The sequence below is a fragment of the Quercus lobata genome, chromosome 1 (genome assembly GCF_001633185.2).
Source record: "Quercus lobata isolate SW786 chromosome 1, ValleyOak3.0 Primary Assembly, whole genome shotgun sequence".
NCBI lineage: Eukaryota > Viridiplantae > Streptophyta > Magnoliopsida > Fagales > Fagaceae > Quercus > Quercus lobata.
In genome coordinates this window covers 15935809-15955190 of record NC_044904.1, presented here as the reverse complement: position 1 = coordinate 15955190, position 19382 = coordinate 15935809, and the positions used below count along the sequence as shown (strand labels likewise).

General features: G+C 36.4%; 1 protein-coding gene and 1 pseudogene across 2 annotated transcripts; both read right to left on the bottom strand.

Moving 5' to 3' along the window:
- Positions 1-756: 756 nt before the first annotated feature.
- LOC115980872 lies at positions 757-7134 on the bottom strand (annotated as a pseudogene). Its single transcript, XR_004089347.1, has 9 exons — positions 6607-7134; positions 6326-6491; positions 5160-5388; positions 3307-4073; positions 2856-3077; positions 2672-2743; positions 2289-2570; positions 1656-2015; positions 757-1287 (listed from the first exon to the last, which is right to left on the bottom strand). The product of XR_004089347.1 is annotated as a cell division cycle protein 48 homolog (transcript).
- A 1386-nt stretch (positions 7135-8520) lies between these two features.
- On the bottom strand, positions 8521-14558 carry LOC115980883 (cell division cycle protein 48 homolog). Its single transcript, XM_031103088.1, has 9 exons — positions 14446-14558; positions 14154-14319; positions 12983-13211; positions 11383-12149; positions 10942-11163; positions 10700-10771; positions 10324-10605; positions 9693-10052; positions 8521-9080 (listed from the first exon to the last, which is right to left on the bottom strand). The coding sequence occupies exons 1-9, from the start codon at positions 14472-14474 to the stop codon at positions 8784-8786; spliced, it is 2424 nt and encodes an 807-aa protein (XP_030958948.1). The 5' UTR covers positions 14475-14558; the 3' UTR covers positions 8521-8783.
- Between the last annotated feature and the right edge of the window lie 4824 nt (positions 14559-19382).

The window sequence follows — 19382 nt, the reverse complement described above, 5'->3', positions numbered from 1 at the left end:
TATTCATTACACCTTTTCAAATGTATCGTACAAACAGTTATGCATCATCACTACATTCACATGAATGAGACACAAAAATCAGCTACCAAACTCAGCTGCATCGAGCAAGATAATCTTGATTGTTATGCTTAAGCCTGCAGATTTATGCTGGTTGGGGTGCACATAGACAATATTAGAGTATGCTTTATAATAAGCAGTCATAAGTTTGGCTAGGTCCATTAAACCGGGGCCTACCTGAGGGAAAATTACCATGCCACATCAGAGTTACCAACCAAGACCTAGAAGTAGTAGTAAAAATATCCGGGCATAAATTTGAACTTTGATTTCTTTTATTTATCATTCTTCACTAAAGTTTGAGCAAGTCTATAGACACAAAAAATTTGACACCTTTTAATATGGCAAAGTACTAGTGTTGGTAAAAAAGTGATATCAGTTGTGAGCTTAGATGAGAATCAGTAAAAACTTGTTAATTCAACTGTTGAGAAAGATAATGTCAAATTATCTTCATATATTTTGAACCATGCACTAAGCGCTTAAAGGTTCAAGGAGAAAGGGGTTAAGTTGTTAATATTGTAGCATTTTATTATATATCAGCAGTGCGGCACTGTTGGTTTTGAGCCCTTTTTTGACCTATAGAGGCGATTTCCCCTCCTGCCTAACCACACCTTACTTGTGGAAAGGTTGAAACCAGTATACACAAAGTGAGGTATGATTATTTTGATTATTCAACTAAAATTACTTTCTTGTACTCCATTTTCTCAAGAACCAAACACAATGCAATTAACACACCCAAACCACGTCAGATCATTAAAAAAAAAAAAAAAAAAACATTCATATTCACTATATTTCTCTAATACCCACCCACCATACTAGACACCTACAGTGGAGCCTTGTTACGGTCAATCCGGGGCGCCCGCCAGTTTCTTCAGTGCAAACAGGCCTACTAGAATATATGTATTCCTAAGTTCCTAACCATTTCAAAAAAATATAAAAAACTAAACAAAAAGAAATCATCTTCATCAGCCTAGCAGAAGTTAAAAATGGATCAGATTTAATGTTGGCCCCAGTATGTGTCTCAGAGAACCTAAATTCACTTCCAAAACCCCTAGACTGCTGCAAGGTCTGAGCAAATGCCTGGTATTCGAGTATATCAGCATCACTAACACTCCTACGGGCAAACTTCATGGACTCCTTAAAATGAGCAGCTTTAATCTCTGCCACTTCATTGTTGTCATCCTCGTCCATAGCCTCAGGATTCTTGCTTCTCCTCCTCTCCTTCTCTCTGTCCTGCAATAATAACAAATTCCAAACTTACAGTCAATGTATTTTCAACTGGAACAATACTAATATATATCTCCACCAGGAAGGGTATTCCACTTAGCCATGAACACTAATGGTGCTCGTTTGTTTATCTCCAAGGAATTAAAAGGACCATCACAATTCAAATGCATTCCTAAAAAGCCTAAGGACGCAAAATGGTAATAAAGCATGGTTAAGACAGAAACAAGATGAGTGATTTTTTTTCTTTCTTTTGATCAGTAAGATGAGTGAAAGTATTGAGTAATCCAAAATATATGCATGCAGGTGAATGATTTCTCCAGGTACTCAAAAGTGATCGTGTAAAGTTAAATCGAGGAACCGGAAGAAGAGAATACCTTTTTAATGTTCTCTCTTATAGCATACTTGCATGCTCGCTGGCAAATCTCTGTGATGTCAGCTCCACTGAAGCCTTTAGTACGTTTGGCCATTGCTCTCAAATCAACATCTTTAGAGACAGGTGATTTTCTCAAGCGGGATTTAAAGATTTGATAGCGTGACTTCTCATCAGGGAGAGGAATATAAATCAATTGGTCAAGACGACCAGGCCTCAGAAGTGCTGGGTCAATTATGTCAGGTCTGTTGGTAGCCCCAATTATGAACAGAGTCTTCTTTGCAGACATGCCATCCATTTCAGTAAGAAGCTGGTCCAGAACCCGATCAGCAGCACCACCTGCATCCCCAACACTGCTTCCTCTCTGCAACAACAATCGAGGTATTAACATTTTAAATGAGAGACCAACTATAAACTGGATTTAATTATGTAACCCACACAACGTAAAATATCAACAACTCATCTCAATTCACAGCCAAAGTTATAATCTAACTTATCTGTAAACAATCGCGCCTGAATTGCCCATAAGGTCTACGATCCAAAGTTTTGAATGACAATTCCCAACAAGACTAGTCCAGAGTTAATTCTTTTTTATGCTAAGAGGAGATTTTATACACTAAAAAAAACCTTAACCAACCTGGGAAGCAATTGAATCAAGCTCATCAAAGAAAAGGACACATGGTGCAGATTGTCGAGCCTTGTCAAAAATTTCTCGAACATTGGCTTCACTCTCACCAAACCATATTGTAAGCAGTTCAGGGCCCTTGATACTGATGAAGTTTGCTTGACATTCATTTGCAATTGCCTTGGCCAATAGAGTTTTCCCACATCCTGGGGGACCATATAAAAGGACCCCTTTTGAAAGTGACATTCCAAATTTCTCCAATTTCTCTGGGTGCTCCACAGGATACTGTACAGTCTGTGAGGAATAGAAGGCAAAAAGAAAGTCTCAGCTATAAGCTTGTTAAGAATCACATGACAATAGAAATGCACTGAAACCAATTTAGCAAAAATAATTACCTCTTGAAGTTCCCACTGAACATTCTCAAGGCCTCCAATGTCTTCCCAGCTGACATTGGGCACTTCAACCACCTGTTTACCAAAAATCAATCGATCAAAAAAAATTTGAATATTAGATTGATATCTGTACAACATAATCATCTGACACATAATAAAAGATTTCACCAGGGGGGAAAAAAATTACTATTTCTCGTAAAGCGGATGGGTTGCTTGTTCCAAGAGCAGTCTGGAAGTGCTCATTAGTAACAGCCATAGAATTAAGTATCTCAGCGTCAATAGATTCATCGTCCAAGTCAATCATATCCATCTTCTCTCTAATGCACTGCAGTGCAGCCTCAGTGCAGAGAGCAGCAAGATCGGCACCAACATACCCATGGGTATCTTTTGCAATTCTTTCCAAATCAACCTGGACGGGGGTAGAACATTTATTATCAGAAAAATGATAATAAACATAATAAATAAGCATCTTAAAACAGGAAGACAAGAGAGGGAAAAAAAAATCAAGCAAATGCCAAGCTCATATAAGTAGATTCTGCACAATTGTATCCGTAATTGGACCCAGATCCACCACCACCAGAATCTGCTTGATGCAATATATCTCACTTAATAACAAAGGTTAGAAGGGGTGAGCTTACATCATCAGAGAGTTTCATGCTCTTGGTATGGATGCGAAGAACTTCAAGGCGGCCAACTTCATCCGGAACACCAATATCTATTTCCCTATCAAAACGACCAAACCTTCTCAAAGCCGGGTCAATGCTATTTGGACGATTTGTAGCCCCAATAAAGATAACTTGGGCCTGAGATTTCAGTCCATCCATAAGAGTCAAAAGTTGTGAAACAATCCTCCTTTCAACTTCACTATGTGTCTTCTCCCGCTTAGGAGCAATGCAATCAATCTCATCAATGAAAATGATGGATGGAGCATTCCTTTCAGCTTCTTCAAACACCTTCCGGAGATTGCTTTCACTCTCTCCAGCCAATTTGGACATAATCTCTGGTCCATTAATACTGCAAAAAAACGCTCCAGTTTCATTAGCCACAGCTCTACCTATTAACGTCTTTCCAGAACCTTGGGGTCCATAAAGCAAAATGCCTTTAGGTGGTTTCACACCAATTGATTCAAAAAGCTGAGGGTGCCTTAGAGGCAGCTCCACTAACTCACGAATCTGAGCCATCTGATTCCGAACTCCACCCACATCATCGTATCCAACTTCATCCAACCTATCTTCATCCTCCCTTCTGACAGGATCCCCCTCATAAAAGATTTCTGTGTCTGGGGAAACCACACAATACTCCCCTGGGTCGGTTTCCATAACCTTGAACTGTACACTTTTCATCCCTCCCTCGACAAGGAATAGGTCTCCCTTCCTTACAGGGCGATAAGCATCCAAGAAATACGCTGCAAACCCATCATTGGCAACAAAAAGAAAATTTGGAAACAGTATCATATAAGATTTTAAAATATATATATATATATATATATAAAAGGATGAAATAGATAATTAAATATGAAATCTCAAGGATTAAATAACCTTGAACAGAAGCAAATGTCATACACTAAAAGAAAAACAGTGCATTATCAAAGTACTTTAAACTATTATGGTCGGTGTTTCAATTTTTCTACTGAAATCAGGTGAAATACACATAAGGATCGATCCTAGGTCCATTTGAGATGTATTGCAACCAACATGTGTTCATATAGGATTAGACTCACTATAGAATCAAGAGAAATTAAGATGAAACACAAACTCTATGCTCTATGTTGAACTCCTTAATCCAACGTCAAATTTTTCAGGAAATTACCACCAAAAGAGCCTTTTTTTTGGGTGGGGGCAGGGGATATTATTTGGTGTAACTAGAAGATAAAGAACTCTTTATCAATTAATACAGGATGTCAAACATGAATGACATAGTTTACATATAAATCTTCAACTAATCGATCACTTGAAAGCTGTATTAAAATTATATATATATATATATATATATATAAATTGCTGAAACATATAATAACAGAGAGCACACAACCCTATTGTAAAAAGGGATCATCTATGCAAAATACACGTGCCTTCATGTGGTGTGAGGTCGATGAGTCCACACCGGAGACCCCCTTTTTATTCAGCAAAAAAAAAAAGAAAAAAAAAAGATCATCTGTGCAAAATACAGGAACAGTGTTATACTTCGGCAGATATTTCAAAGCCGGGGAAGAAGTAACAGCCCCAATTGAAGGCAAAGCTTTTACTTCCCCAGAAGCTATAGAGTATAAACATTTTAGTGGTAGATAATTTCTTCATTGGAGAGAGAGAGAGAGAACCTGATTAAAATACATGTACAAAAATTCACCAAAAAAATGTAATATAACTTCATTACTACCGAATAAATCACTATGAAAGGAAAGATAGCAACAGAAAAAGACCAGCACACTTTTCTGTTTGACAAACACATCAAGGGAAGAAAATTTTTTCCACAATGCAGGTTAAAAACTCACGTTTCAGGTATGTGTCGAACAGATTGCCTGTAACACCTTCTATAGTATCATCAACAGGCAGAATGTGGACACGCATCCCATACTTAACATCAGGGCACTGGTGCACAGATACAACATCCCCAAGCCGAACCCTCAGATTTGATCTAACAACCTTGTTCATCCTAATCTTTGGCTCCTCACATGTTTCATCGGGAATAGCAATGCAGATTGTGTCCTTCCGCTTCTTTACCTGCCATCCAGTTCATCCAATGTAAATAAAACACACAGCACATTAAACCAAGAACAAACATTGTGAAACATAGACAGTCAGGAGCTCAAAAATGAATCAAAAACGATTCCCATCCTTAGGAATCACAAACACTACATTTATACTTCTTTTTTTTTTTTTTGATAAACCACTACATTTATACATTTTAGAGAAACAGATACCCAAGCAGACACAAACGAACAATCACAACAATTACTGAAGTGCAAAAATCAAGTTTTAGTCCACTGGAAGTTGCAAGAGTAGTGTACCAAACCCCCTACAACTTTGTTGTAAATTCTTAACATGCTTTATCCTATTCTTACCCAAAAAAAAAAAGTAGAAAAAGAGATATTTGAGGAGCAGACTTTTCTGTGCAAGCTGGGATTCAACTTGGAGTCTCAATAATTTGGGAAAGACCAGGAATCAGAGCTGAATAACTCTGATTCCATAAAGCTAACAAACAACATCTTATGACATTCAAAGCATCCATTGTACTACCCAGATATGGCTCATAATCATGAATAGAACTCCATTCTTTAGCCAAAAAAATAAAGTACTCAAAGATTCCCAAACAGTCAATCCCCTAAAAATTCCATAGTTTTGAAATGAAAAGGTAAGCATTAGCCAAACCTGAACACAAACATTAGCACAGTCAACAAGTTAGCTCTTCAAAGCACAACTTAACCCCCAAACCTCCCTCAAAAAACTCATTGAAACAGAAAAACAATATCCAAAGGTTTTAAAACCCAAACTATAAAAGGCTTAACTATATATCAAACCAAACCCACAAAACAAAGTTCACAAAAAAACACACCACAACAACAACAATTCACCCCAAAAAAAAAAAAAAAACGCAAAGCGAGACTTCAGGAACCAAATTCAAAAATAAAAAAAAATAAAAATCCCTTAAATCTGATACCTTGATGAGAATCGTGTCGCCACGGAAAAGCTGGAGCTTCTGTATGGTATCAGGGTGCAAAGCGACGAAGGAGTTATCGTCGTAGACCGCCTCGTCAACGACAAGCCGATTCGACAACTTTTTCCTCTCTAGAATCGCCGTCGAGAAGTCCTTCTTCCCCGATTTCCTGCAAAATCACCACCACAACCAAACAACAGAAAATTGAACACTGGAATTTCGAAATCAGGGTTGGAAAAAAGTTGGTAATGAAAGAAATGAGGGATAACGAGAGTGTGACTCACGAGTCGCCCTCGTGGTGCACCATTGTGGTTGGGATCGGAAAAGTATCGAATCAAAACGAAGTGAGTGGTCAGAGAGAGAGAGAGAGAGAGACAAAGGTAAAGCATTAGCATTCGTAGATGTAAAATGCATATAAAACCATTTTCGAAGAAAATGTAACAAAAGAAATCAGCAAAAAGCAGAGACCCACATCTGGGTATGCATGTGCATTACCGAGCAATTGTGTGTTCTTATACATTGCTACGGTATTGTCTATAAATACTGGAGCTTGTCCCAGTTTAATGCTACTGTTTTTTAGTCCATACATTGGTACAGTACAAGTGATAATACATTTTGGTCATATTTGAAGACACAAAACTACATGGAAATTGAATAAGGAAGAGACCAACGTTCGAGAGTATCTTGGTTGCGACAAGGTGACTCAGAAATACTATAATTTTTTTTTTTTTCATACAGTTGCAGAGCAACGAAGATGATGAAGGTGTCTTTGAGAAGGTTTTTAAGGATTTATTCACAAAGTTCAAATCCGGTTATTTTGGAGGGAAGGATTGCAAGCTGTTGTAACTTGTAAAAGTCACTGCTGATATTCAAAATTCGACCTATGTAATGACTAGGACATATTACTGTTTGAATTTCTTTATTTTATTATTAAGATTTAATACACAATCTTTGTTAATGACATGGTGTTCTACATCTTCTATTTAAATATTGATCTTGACACAGGAAAAATGTCTGTTACTTATTTTGGTTTTTTTTTAGAGAAAAACGTTAGTTCTTTTTTATATAAGGACTTTCTTCTTTTTTGTATATACATATACATAAAATATATAAGAAAATTCTAGATAAATATATATATATATATATATATTTTTTTTTTTATTTATATATATAAAAGGCAAAAATTCAAAACTGATCCTCTAACTTGCAGTTTTGTCATTTCAGTCTTCTAACTTTCAATTGTTGTTAATGTCATTTCAGTCTTCTAACTTTCAATTGTTGTTAATTGGGTACTCCGTTAAACTTTAGTTATGTCCTGCCATTAATTGAGCCAAAACGACGTCTTTTAGCTTTTTTAAAAAAATAAATTTTGGAATTAAAAGAAAATTTAAAATTTTGACATTAAAAAAAAAAAAAAAAAAACATTTAGTAGAAAAGCTAAATGGGCATAATGGGCAACTGCACCTGAAGGTCAGCTAGAAGAAGAGTTAAAGACACAGCCTTGGAGAGAGAAGAGCGGCCATTGGGAGCGAGATAAAGAAATGATGGGGACAAATTCTATATGCTACTATAATAAAGAAATGACTCACTTTTCTATACTATATAAGAAAAGTATAGATTACTCCAAAACGGCTATCGATGCATACAAAAAATTTTCCAGGAATTGATGTCCCACAAGAGCTCACATCAAAAAAGAAAGCCCCACAAGAGCCGAAAGTGCCTCAATTCATTACGACTTTTCATATGTCTTGGTACAAAGCAACATCACCACATTCACATGATTGAGAGCTATGAGAAACTCTCAGCTGCACCACGCAAGAACACTCTAATTATGATTAACCCAGAGAAATGGGGTGCACCTTGAGTCATGAGACAATATCAGACTACGCTTTAAGCAATAAAAAACTTGGATTGGTTTACTGAACCAGGCTTACCTGAGAGAAAACTACCATACTCCATCAAAGTTACCTCGAACTAGTAGAGTATTAAAAAAAGCAAGACTTAAGACTTAAGTACAGTACTTAGATGCTGTTTTTTAAGTTTCCTTTTTAAGATTTTACCATGTAAATTTTTTCTCATAAGAAGGAAATATATTTTTTAGTTAAGTAGCCACATAACTGAATATTAAAAAGTAAACCTAGAGAACAACACCTAAGGTACTGTAACTAAATTTTTTCCTATTAAAAAATAACCATGCATAAATTTGAATATTCTTGGCCAATTAGGCCCATAGATTTCTTTTGTTTTTCCAATTCATCACTTAAGTTTTCATCCATAAATAACAATGTTTGAGAACGGAAAACCGGATGTTTAAGTTTAACCTAGTAACCCACCAGGCCTGGTTAAGTACCAAATGGCAAAAGCAGTAACGGCGGACACGAAGGCCCTGCCCCATTGTGACCCAAAAAGACATGCATTAAGTTCAACAGACGTGTCACTGAAGATTTGATAAATATAAAACCTAACTATACAAATCATCTTCATCAGCAGCACCACCAGCAGAAGTTGCAAATGGATCAGATCCAGAGGTGGCCCCAGTACGTGTCTCAGAGAACCTAAATTCACTTCCAAAACCCCTAGACTGCTGCAAGGTCTGAGCAAATGCCTGGTATTTGCGTATATCAGCATCACTAACACTCCTACGGGCAAACTTCATGGACTCCTCAAAATGAGCAGCCCTAATCTCTGCCACTTCATCGTTTTCGTCCTCGTCCATAGCCTCAGGATTCTCACTTCTCCTCCTCTCCTTCTCTATGTCCTGCAGTAATAACAATTTCCAAACTTACAGTCAATGTATTTTCAATGGGAACATATACAAATATCTACTCCATTTCAAGCAAAGCAAAGGGCTAAGGTATATGATAATATCATTGCAATTTCGGTCCCATAATGCAAAGGAGCTATCTTGGTTAATAATTGGGTCCACTTTGTTTGAACAGATTCCCTTTTTCATAAGAGCATTGTTTCAGTCCTCGAGACTATCACAACCCCCACCCTTTTGCCCCAACAAATAAAGGAACCAAAATAAACATACTTAGAACAAAGGGAAAAAAAGGAGGGCTGAAACCCCAGACCTCCACCAGGAAGGGTAGAGATACTCCACTTTCGCCGTGAACACTAATGTCTAATCTCCAAGGAATTAAAAGGACCATCACAATTCAAAATACATTCCAAAAAATCCTATAAATGCAAAATGCTAATAAAGCATGGTTAGGACAGAAACAAGATGAGTGATTTTTTTTTCCTTTTCATCAGTAAGATGAGTGAAGGTATCGAGTCATCCAAAATATGTGCATGCAGGTGAATGATTTTTCCAGGTACTCAAAAGCGATTGTGTAAAGTTAAATCAAGAAAAGGGCAAAAAGAATACCTTCTCTATGTTCTCTCTTATAGCATACTTGCATGCTCGCTGGCAAATTTCTGTGATGTCAGCTCCACTGAAGCCTTGAGTATATTTGGCCAGTGCTCTCAAATCGACATCTTTTGAGACAGGTGATTTTCTCAAGCAGGATTTAAAGATTTGAAAACGTGACTCCTCATCAGGGAGAGGAATATAAATCAATTGGTCAAGACGACCAGGCCTCAGAAGTGCTGGGTCAATTATGTCAGGTCGGTTGGTAGCCCCAATTATGAACACGGTCTTCTTTGCAGACATGCCATCCATTTCAGTAAGAAGCTGGTTCAGAACCCGATCAGCAGCACCACCAGCATCCCCAACACTGCTTCCTCTCTGCAACGACAATTAAGATATTACATGTAAAATGAGAGACCATTGATAAACAGGATTTAATTATGTAACCCACACAATGTAAAATATCAACAACTCAGCCCAATTCAGAGCCAAAGTTTTAATCCAACTTTATCTGTAAACAATTATGCATGAATTCCCTGTAAGCTATACAATTCAAAGTTTTTGAATGACAATTCACAAGACTAGGCCAGAATTATACTTTTTCTTCTTTATGCGAGGAGATTTTATACACTAAAAACACTTAACCAACCTGGGTAGCAATGGAGTCAAGCTCATCAAAGAAAAGGACACATGGGGCAGATTGTCGAGCCTTGTCAAAAATTTCTCGAACATTGGCTTCGCTCTCACCAAACCACATTGTAAGCAGCTCAGGGCCCTTGACACTGATGAAGTTCGCTTGACATTCATTTGCAATTGCCTTGGCCAATAGAGTCTTCCCACATCCTGGGGGACCATAAAAAAGGACCCCTTTTGAAGGTGACATTCCGAATTTCTCAAACTTCTCTGGGTGCTCCACAGGATACTGTACAGTCTGTGATAAAGAGAAGGCAAAAACAAAGTCTCAGCTATAACCTTGTTAAGTATCACAAAAAATACACTGAAACCAATTCAGCAAAAATAATTACCTCTTGAAGTTCCCGCTTAACATTCTCAAGGCCTCCAATGTCTTCCCAGCCGACATTGGGCACTTCAACAACCTGTTCATCAAAAATCAATCAATTCAAAAATGGTTGACTATGAGATTTATATTTTTTTATATATAGGTAATATGAGATTTACATATCTGTACAACATAATCATCTGCCACCTAATAAAATTTTTCACCTGGGAAAATATAAAAGATTATAATAAATAAATAAAAACTCACAGTTTCACGTAAAGCAGATGGGTTGCTGGTTCCAAGAGCAGTCTGGAAGTGCTCATTGGTAACAGCCATGGAATTAAGTATCTCAGCATCAATAGAGTCATCTTCCAAGTCAATCACATCCATCTTCTCCCTAATGCATTGCAGTGCAGCCTCAGTGCAGAGAGCAGCAAGATCGGCACCAACATAACCATGGGTATCTTTTGAAATTCTTTCCAAATCAACCTGGAGGGGGTAGAACATTTATTATCAATAGATAAGCAAACATGAAACATGAAGACGAGAGGAAAAATTTTAAAAAAAATTCAAGCAAATGCTGAGCTCATATATGCAGATTCTGCACAATTGTATTTGTATCCATAATTGAGCCCAAATCCACCAGAATCTACTCTATCCAATACATGTAAGAAGCTTAATAACAAAGGTTAAAAGGGGCGAGCTTACTTCTTCAGAGAGCTTCATGTTCTTGGTATGGATGCGAAGAACTTCAAGGCGCCCAATCTCATCTGGAACACCAATGTCTATTTCCCTATCAAAACGACCAAATCTTCTCAAAGCTGGGTCAATGCTGTTTGGACGATTCGTAGCCCCCATGACAATAACATGGGCCCGAGATTTCAGCCCATCCATAAGAGTCAAAAGCTGTGAAACAATCCTCCTTTCAACTTCACCATGAGTCTTCTCCCTCTTAGGAGCAATAGAATCGAGCTCATCAATGAAAATGATGGATGGAGCATTCTTTTCAGCTTCTTCAAATGCCTTCCGGAGATTGCTTTCACTCTCCCCAGCCAATTTGGACATAATCTCTGGCCCATTAATACAGAAAAAGAAAGCTCCAGTTTCATTAGCCACAGCTCTAGCTATCAATGTCTTTCCAGAACCTGGGGGTCCATAAAGCAAAATGCCCTTTGGTGGTTTCACACCAATTGATTTAAAAAGCTGAGGGTGCCTTAGAGGCAGCTCCACTAACTCACGAATCTGAGCCATCTGCTTTCTAACACCACCCACATCATCATAACCAATTTCATCCAACCTATCCTCATCCTCCCTTCTGACCGGTTCCCCCTCACAGAAGATTTCTGTGTCTGGGGCAACCACACAATACTCCCCTGGGTCAGTTTCAATAACCTTGAACTCTACACTTCTCATCCCTCCCCTGACAAGGAATAGATCTCCCTTCCTTACAGGGCGATAAGCCTCCAAGAAATAAGCTGCAAACCCATCCAACACAGAGAAAATTAAGAAACAGTATCATATAAGATCAAAAAAGGATTAAAACAATTAAATATGAAATCTCACCCAAAAATGCAGGCATAAGGAGAGAGTTCCTCAACAAAGCATATCCAAATGTCATACATTTAAAAGAAAAGCAGGGGCAGTCTCAAAGTAATTAAAACTATCATGGTCGGTGTTTCAATATTTATATCAAAATCAGGAAATTTTCACATAGGGATCAAACCAAGTCCATTTGAGATGAATTACAAACAACATACGTTCATATAGGATGAGTCACTATAGAATCAAGAGAAAATAAGATGAAACACAAACTCTATGCTAAATGTTGAACACCGTAATCCAACAAATTTTCCAAGAAATTCTGGAGGAAACTACCACCAAAAAAAAAGCAAGGGAAGAAGTAACAGCCACAATTTAAGGCAAAGCTTTTACTTTATAATCTATATATAGTTTAAACAATAATAAAAAAAAATTTAAATGGCATTACGGTGGAAGACATTTAGTAGCAGACAATCTCTTTCTTCTTGAGAGAGACAGAGAGACAGAGAGAGAGATTGGGATAACCTGATTAAAATAAGTGTAGATAAATGTACAAGCAAAAAGATATGTAATATAACTTCATGTCTACCCAAAAAAAAAAAAAAAAAAACACAGTGGTTTATAAAAAAGTTAAATGACTATGAAAGAGAAGATAGCAACAGAAAAAGACCAGTACACTTTCCTGATTGAAATAAAGGACCCTAAGAAACACTGACAAACACGTCAACTGACAAAAAATATTTCCACAAGGCAGGTTTTTGAAACTTACGTTTCAAATATGCGTCAAATAGGTTGCCAGTAACACCTTCTATAGTATCATCAACAGGCAGTATGTGGACACGCTTCCCATACTTAACATCAGGGCACTGGTGTACAGATACTACATCCCCAAGCCGAACCCTCAGATTTGATCTAACAACTTTGTTCATCCTAATCTTTGGCTCCTCACATGTTTCATCAGCAAGAGCAATGCAGACTGTATCCTTTCGTTTCTTGCCCTGCCATCCAATTCACCAAATATAAATAAAACAGAGCACAATAAACCAAAAACATTGTAAAACATAGACTGCCAGGAGCTCAATCAAAAACGATTTCCATCCATAAGGTATCACAAACACCATATTTATATGTTTTAGAGAAACAGATACCCAAGCAGGCACAACAGAATGACCACAACAATTATTAAAGTGCAAAACCCAAGTTTTAGAATTTAGTCCACTGGAACTTGCAAGTGTGGTACAGCAAACCCCTATTACTTGTTGTAAGTCCTTACTAATTTGTTGTAAATTCAAAACACACTTCCTCCTATTCCTATAGGAAGGATAGGAAAAAGAAAAATGCACTACCAACAAAACAAAAAAAAAAAATTGTGCAAAGTGGGATTCAAATAATGTGGGGAAAACCCCTTCCTCCTACTATCATGTTTTGCTTTCTTATCTAGCAACCAACCCGTGGACCAGGAATCAGAGCTGAATAGTCTGACTCCATAACATTCAAGCAAACAAACACCATCATGGAGCAATTAAAGCATCCAATGCAATACCCAGATATGACTCGTAATCATTAACTCCAAACTTTGGCCAAAAAAATAAAGTACTCAAATATTCCCAAACACTCATAACAACAAAAAAAAGGTAAGCCTTAGCCTAACCTGAACACAAACATTAACACACAGCAAGTCAGCTTCTCAAAGTACAGCATAACCCCCCAAACTCACTCACAAAACTCATTGGAACAAATCAATATCCTAACTTTTTAGAACCCAAACTAAAAGGCTTAACTTTATCACACCAAACCCACAAAACAAACCTCTAAAATTCCACACCCAAAACGCACAACACAAACAACAATTCACAAACCCAGACTTCAGGAACAAAATTTAGCAATAAAAACAAATAAACAACCACAAAAAACATAAATTCCCAAATTAAATCTGATACCTTGATAAGAATCGTGTCGCCACGGAAAAGCTGGAGCTTTTCCATGGTGTCAGGGTGCAAAGCGACAACGGAGTTGTCGTCGTTGACCGCCTCGTCAACGACAAGCCGATTCGGCGACTTCTTCCTCTCCAGAATCGCCGTCGAAAAGTCCTTCTTCGCCGGTTTCCTGAAAAAAAAAAGAAGTCACAACCACCACACCAAACCAAACCAAACAAGAATTAAACACTGAATTCGCGAAATTAGGGTTCGAAAAAAGCCGGTAACGAATTGAGAAGATAACGAGTTGACTCACGGTTCGGACGATTCGCCCTGGTGCGCCATTGTGTTTGGGATCGGAGAGAGCAAAGCAAAGCGAAGCGAAGAGAGAGAGAGAGAGAGATGAGAGAGTAAATTAAGGGATGAGAGACTTGGATGAGTGTATTTATATGAGGGGGAGCTCGACTTGTTTGCCAAGAAAGTTTTGGTGGTGTTTGGTTGCGAGTATAACTGGGAATACAAATCCTATTCTGATTTGGAAAGTGAAACTGGGAGGAATATGAAACTTTGGGCCTATGAGATGGGAGTGCTCTATTTTGGGCTCTATAAGTAAATGACAAAGAGCCCAAGTCCGACCAAATAAGTATCATCTTTCTTTATTTGTTGTTATTATTATCACCAATGAAAAAGACAAATTTTAAGCTGCTTTGAAAAATCTAATCTAGATTTTTGAGATATTTTTCAACTACAGAATCTCAAGTACTTTCCATCATGAAACTCTAATAAGGTTTTAAGAATTGAAACTTTGTTTAAGGATATAATAATAATTATAAATTGTTCATTTGTGAGGCCGAACTATAACAAAACAAAATTCTTCTAAAAACAGAAATAAAAATGTTGCTGATAGATTTATATGATTGTTAATTGTTTTTTATGTTGATCAAGTGATCAACTGATAAGTAGGTAGCAATTTACAATGGCACCTAACCGGTTGTCAAATTTTAATCTAAATTTGTTTGCTATAAGTTATGTATATGGGATTGGAAGCTTTCCTTTGACTTCACTTAAAAAAATAATAATAATAATAATAATAATCATCATCATCATCATCATATATATATAAATATATATATAATTAAAAAAAAAAAAGTTGAGATCTAGTTACATTTGGTGTGTAATTTTAAGTAATATTACACAACTTAATTTTTTTTTTAATTTGATGCAATTTTTGACAATGATAAAGTTTAACTACAAAATTAGTTGTAACCTAAGACTACAACCTTACTCAATATCTTTTTATTGGAGTGAATTTTGAAAAATTCACCATTGAATTACATTTTCTTCTTATATTCTCCATGCTTGTAAAATTTCTAGAAAATTAAATATCAATAGTTATGTTATCAATAAATTGTAAATTGCAAATTTTTGTAGTTTAGAATTATACATAAAATATAAATTTATAGTTCATGTAGTAAATAATATATGATTGTCACAAAATTTGACTTGTGTATTGTGGAGGGACGAACCTCCCACCCGTAGCATATAAGCATGAGCTCACATGTGACATGAGTGGTACACCCCACATGTGAGCTCATGCTTATATGCTGCAGGTGGGAGGCGTCTCTCCCCGATGTGAAATTGAGCAAATCCATAAAAGTCTTCACCCAAAGCAGACAATACCTTCTAAGAGAGTGGTTCATCTCTCCACATGTATTAAGAGCATAAAGAATATGCAATTTAATGGTTAGATTTTTAAAATATGTAATAATATTTATTTTATTAAATAAGGTTATAGCTAAACTTTATCCTTTTGACAAATCTATCACTTAATTACGTTATCTTCTTACATTTTTTATAGGACAAAATTTAGTTACAAAATTTGTTGCAGCCTTAGGTTATAACCTTACTCAATATCTTTTTATTGGAAATTAATTTTAACAAATCCACCATTAGATTACATTTTATTCTTATATCCTCCATACTTGCAAGATTTCAAGAAAATTAAAGATCAATAGCTATGTCATCAATAAATTGTTTAAATTGCAAGTTTTATTTTGTAGTTTAAAATTCTGCATAAAATATAAGCTTATAAATTATATAGTAAATAATATCCGATTGACACAAAATTTGACATATGTATTAAGAGTGTAAATAACATGCAATTCAACTGTTAGATTTTCAAAATATGTAGTAATGTTTATTTTATTAAGTAAGGTTGGAGCCTTAAGGTACAATCAATTTTGTAGCTAAATTTTGTCATTCTTTATACTTACAAAATTTCAAGATGATCAAATATCAATAACCATGTCATCAATCAATTGCTTAAATTCAAGTTTATATAGTTTAAAATAGTGCATAAAAGATGAGTTTATGAATCAAATGATAAATAACATATGATTTATATGAAAATTGACATGCATATTATATATATCTAAAGTCAAATGTGAGAGAAAATCAAATTAGATTCTAAATTGGATTTCAATTATAATTAAAATTTATACCACATGTCCCAATTAAGTTCTTTAATTTATTTGCTAGCTGAATTGATGTTGTGCAAAATACAAAAAGTCTAATATAAATAAACCATCAAACACTTAATTATAATTTTTATTAAAGAGTAAACTTTTGTGTGTGTGTGCGCGCGTGCATGTGTGTGTATATATATATATATATATATATAGCCAAAATTGAGATAAAATTTAATTAAATTTTAAATTTTGATTTCAATTATTATCTAATTTTGCGTCACATGTCTCGTTTAAGTTTATTAATTCATTTTTGTGTTAGATGAGTTAATGTAGTGCAAAAGACGAAAAATTTAATACAAATCAACATTTATTAAAATTAAAAAAAAAAAAAAAAAAAAAAAAAAAAAACCTAGTAAAAATAAAAGAAAGAAGAGATAGTAAACTCGTGTGTATATAAATTTGAACAACATTTCTATTCATGCTTCTTCTAATTGATCCTCAACTGATTCTTAGCACTCATTGATATTATCTTTGTTAGGCCTAGAGCCAAACTCACACAAGTTCATTAATATTGGTTTTTAAGGACCCTACTTCACATGGTCTAATATGAGAGGCGGTGAGTCTGTGAGCATGTTGTTTATGAATAGTTAGATTGAGAGTTGGCAACCATTGAGTGGCTCTCATATAAGGGTGTTCACCAAATCACAAAAACCGCACCAAAATTACCTACAAAATGGCATAACCATACCGCAAGTAATAGTGCATCGCATCACATGATGCAATGTAATTTGCCGTTTTATAATAAGAAAACTGCACAAACCACACTGCACACTATATATATATATATATATATTAATATATCTATTTTTTTAATATTAAATATATTATTAATAGTAGTTTAATAACCCCTAGTTTTCAAAAAAAAAAAAAAAGTTTTGTACGTTACGGGATCCTCAAGCCTATTGGGCCTTTGACCCCTGCCCAATGGTACGAACCCTGACCCTGGCCCTTTATGTGGGACAAGGCCCCAGGCCCGCTAAGCCATGGGCCCAAGCATCATCCCATAAGCAATCTTGGCCCAGACTCCTCAGGGAGCATTCCGAGCTTTGCTCGATCAATTGTGTCCTGGATGAGAACGTGATTGCTCAAGGATACATGTCTCGGCTGCCCGGTATGGCCTTGGAGAGTATCGCTACTAAACATCCTTTTGGAGGTGAGAACCAGTTCTAATGCCACTACTACCACTTTCAACGAAACATCCACTTAAACACAATGGAATTGGACCCATATTTCCACTTATAATCAGGAATAATCATGGCATTTCCACTAACCTCACGCTATAAATAAGAAACGAGAATGAGAAGGAGGGGGTTGGCAATTCTGGAGAGAATAGGGAGAGAAAAGAGCAATCCTTCTAAGAAATAAAGATAGTGATTCTGTGAGGTAAAAAGAAGAGTTTGTGAAAACAGGACTGTCCCTGGGCTTCCGAGCATAGGAACACCCTTAGTAGGAAACTCAAAACTCACAATACAAATAGATTGTGAGCTCAAGTAAAGGTTGAGCCCAATAACCATACTGCGGGTACGCACAAGTTTAATAACCTTAGCAAGTGTTGATTAGGAAAGCCAACCTAAAATAAAGAAAAACTAGCTTAATAATTTAATCTTGGCCCAAAACAAAAGGGAAAAATTAGTTTTGGATTGGGTAGAAAGAGCCCAAAATTGAAAAACATACTGGCTTCAATTCGCATCTTATACACCACATCGCACATGTGACTGCAAAAATGATGTGCAGTGCAGTTATGGTTTTGGCTAAACTCTAAACCGCACCGCATCGTACTGCACTGCACCGCAAACACCCTAATCTCATGTTTTCAAAATGATGGTCTATGATACATGGTCATAGTCACTTTGAATCATCTAAGTCTCCTAATTGATCGCACAACAGAACCATGTTGTGGATCAGGGACGGACCCAGGTTAGGCCTAAGGGCCCGGGCCCAAAAAAAAAATTGTTAGTATGTAAAATTTTCAAAAAAAAGAAAGAAAGAAAAGGGCTTGGGCCCCCTTGGATTTTAGCTCAGGCCCTTCTCACCTCAACCATCTCTATCCCCAAAAATAAAAATAAAAAGACTTGGGCCCCTCCAAATTTGTAAAACCCAGCAGTCCAAAACTCACTGGCCAGCCTACATTTACATTTAAAAAAGAATAAAAAAAAAGAAAAAAAAACCTAAGTGCTACGAGGCAATTAGCAAGACAGAGAGAGTGAGAGGCGAGAAACTGAGGGAGACTCTGTCATTGCCCAGGTCGTGAGTGAAGCCGCCAAAATGCGAGGTGAGAGCTTGTTGCTGCTGCCCACGCCGTGACGCTCCACCACACGAGACCCATCTCGCAGACCCACGCAACACCGATCTCGTTGTGACGCCATTGCTGGCTTTGATTTGCTCCAGCCTTCACACTTCACACTCAACTGACTCAAGTATTTAATATATCCTTCAAAATCTCAGAATCTGTGCTTGTGTTATTTTTTTTTTTGGCTTTGTGACTATCTTTGTGTCTTTGTGAATTGTGACTGTGTTTGTTTGTGACTATCTCTCTTATATTATATAGAAAAGAGAGTGTAGAGTCTCTAGGGACTTGAGAAAATATCAGAGTTTGATTGTTTGTTGTGTGGTACTTGTGCAATAAAATAGGGACAAGTCACAACAATAGGAAAAATGATTCAACTTTCAAGGAATTAAAATGGTAAAGTGTTTGTTGGTAGTGCATAATAAAATCATAGTGTCG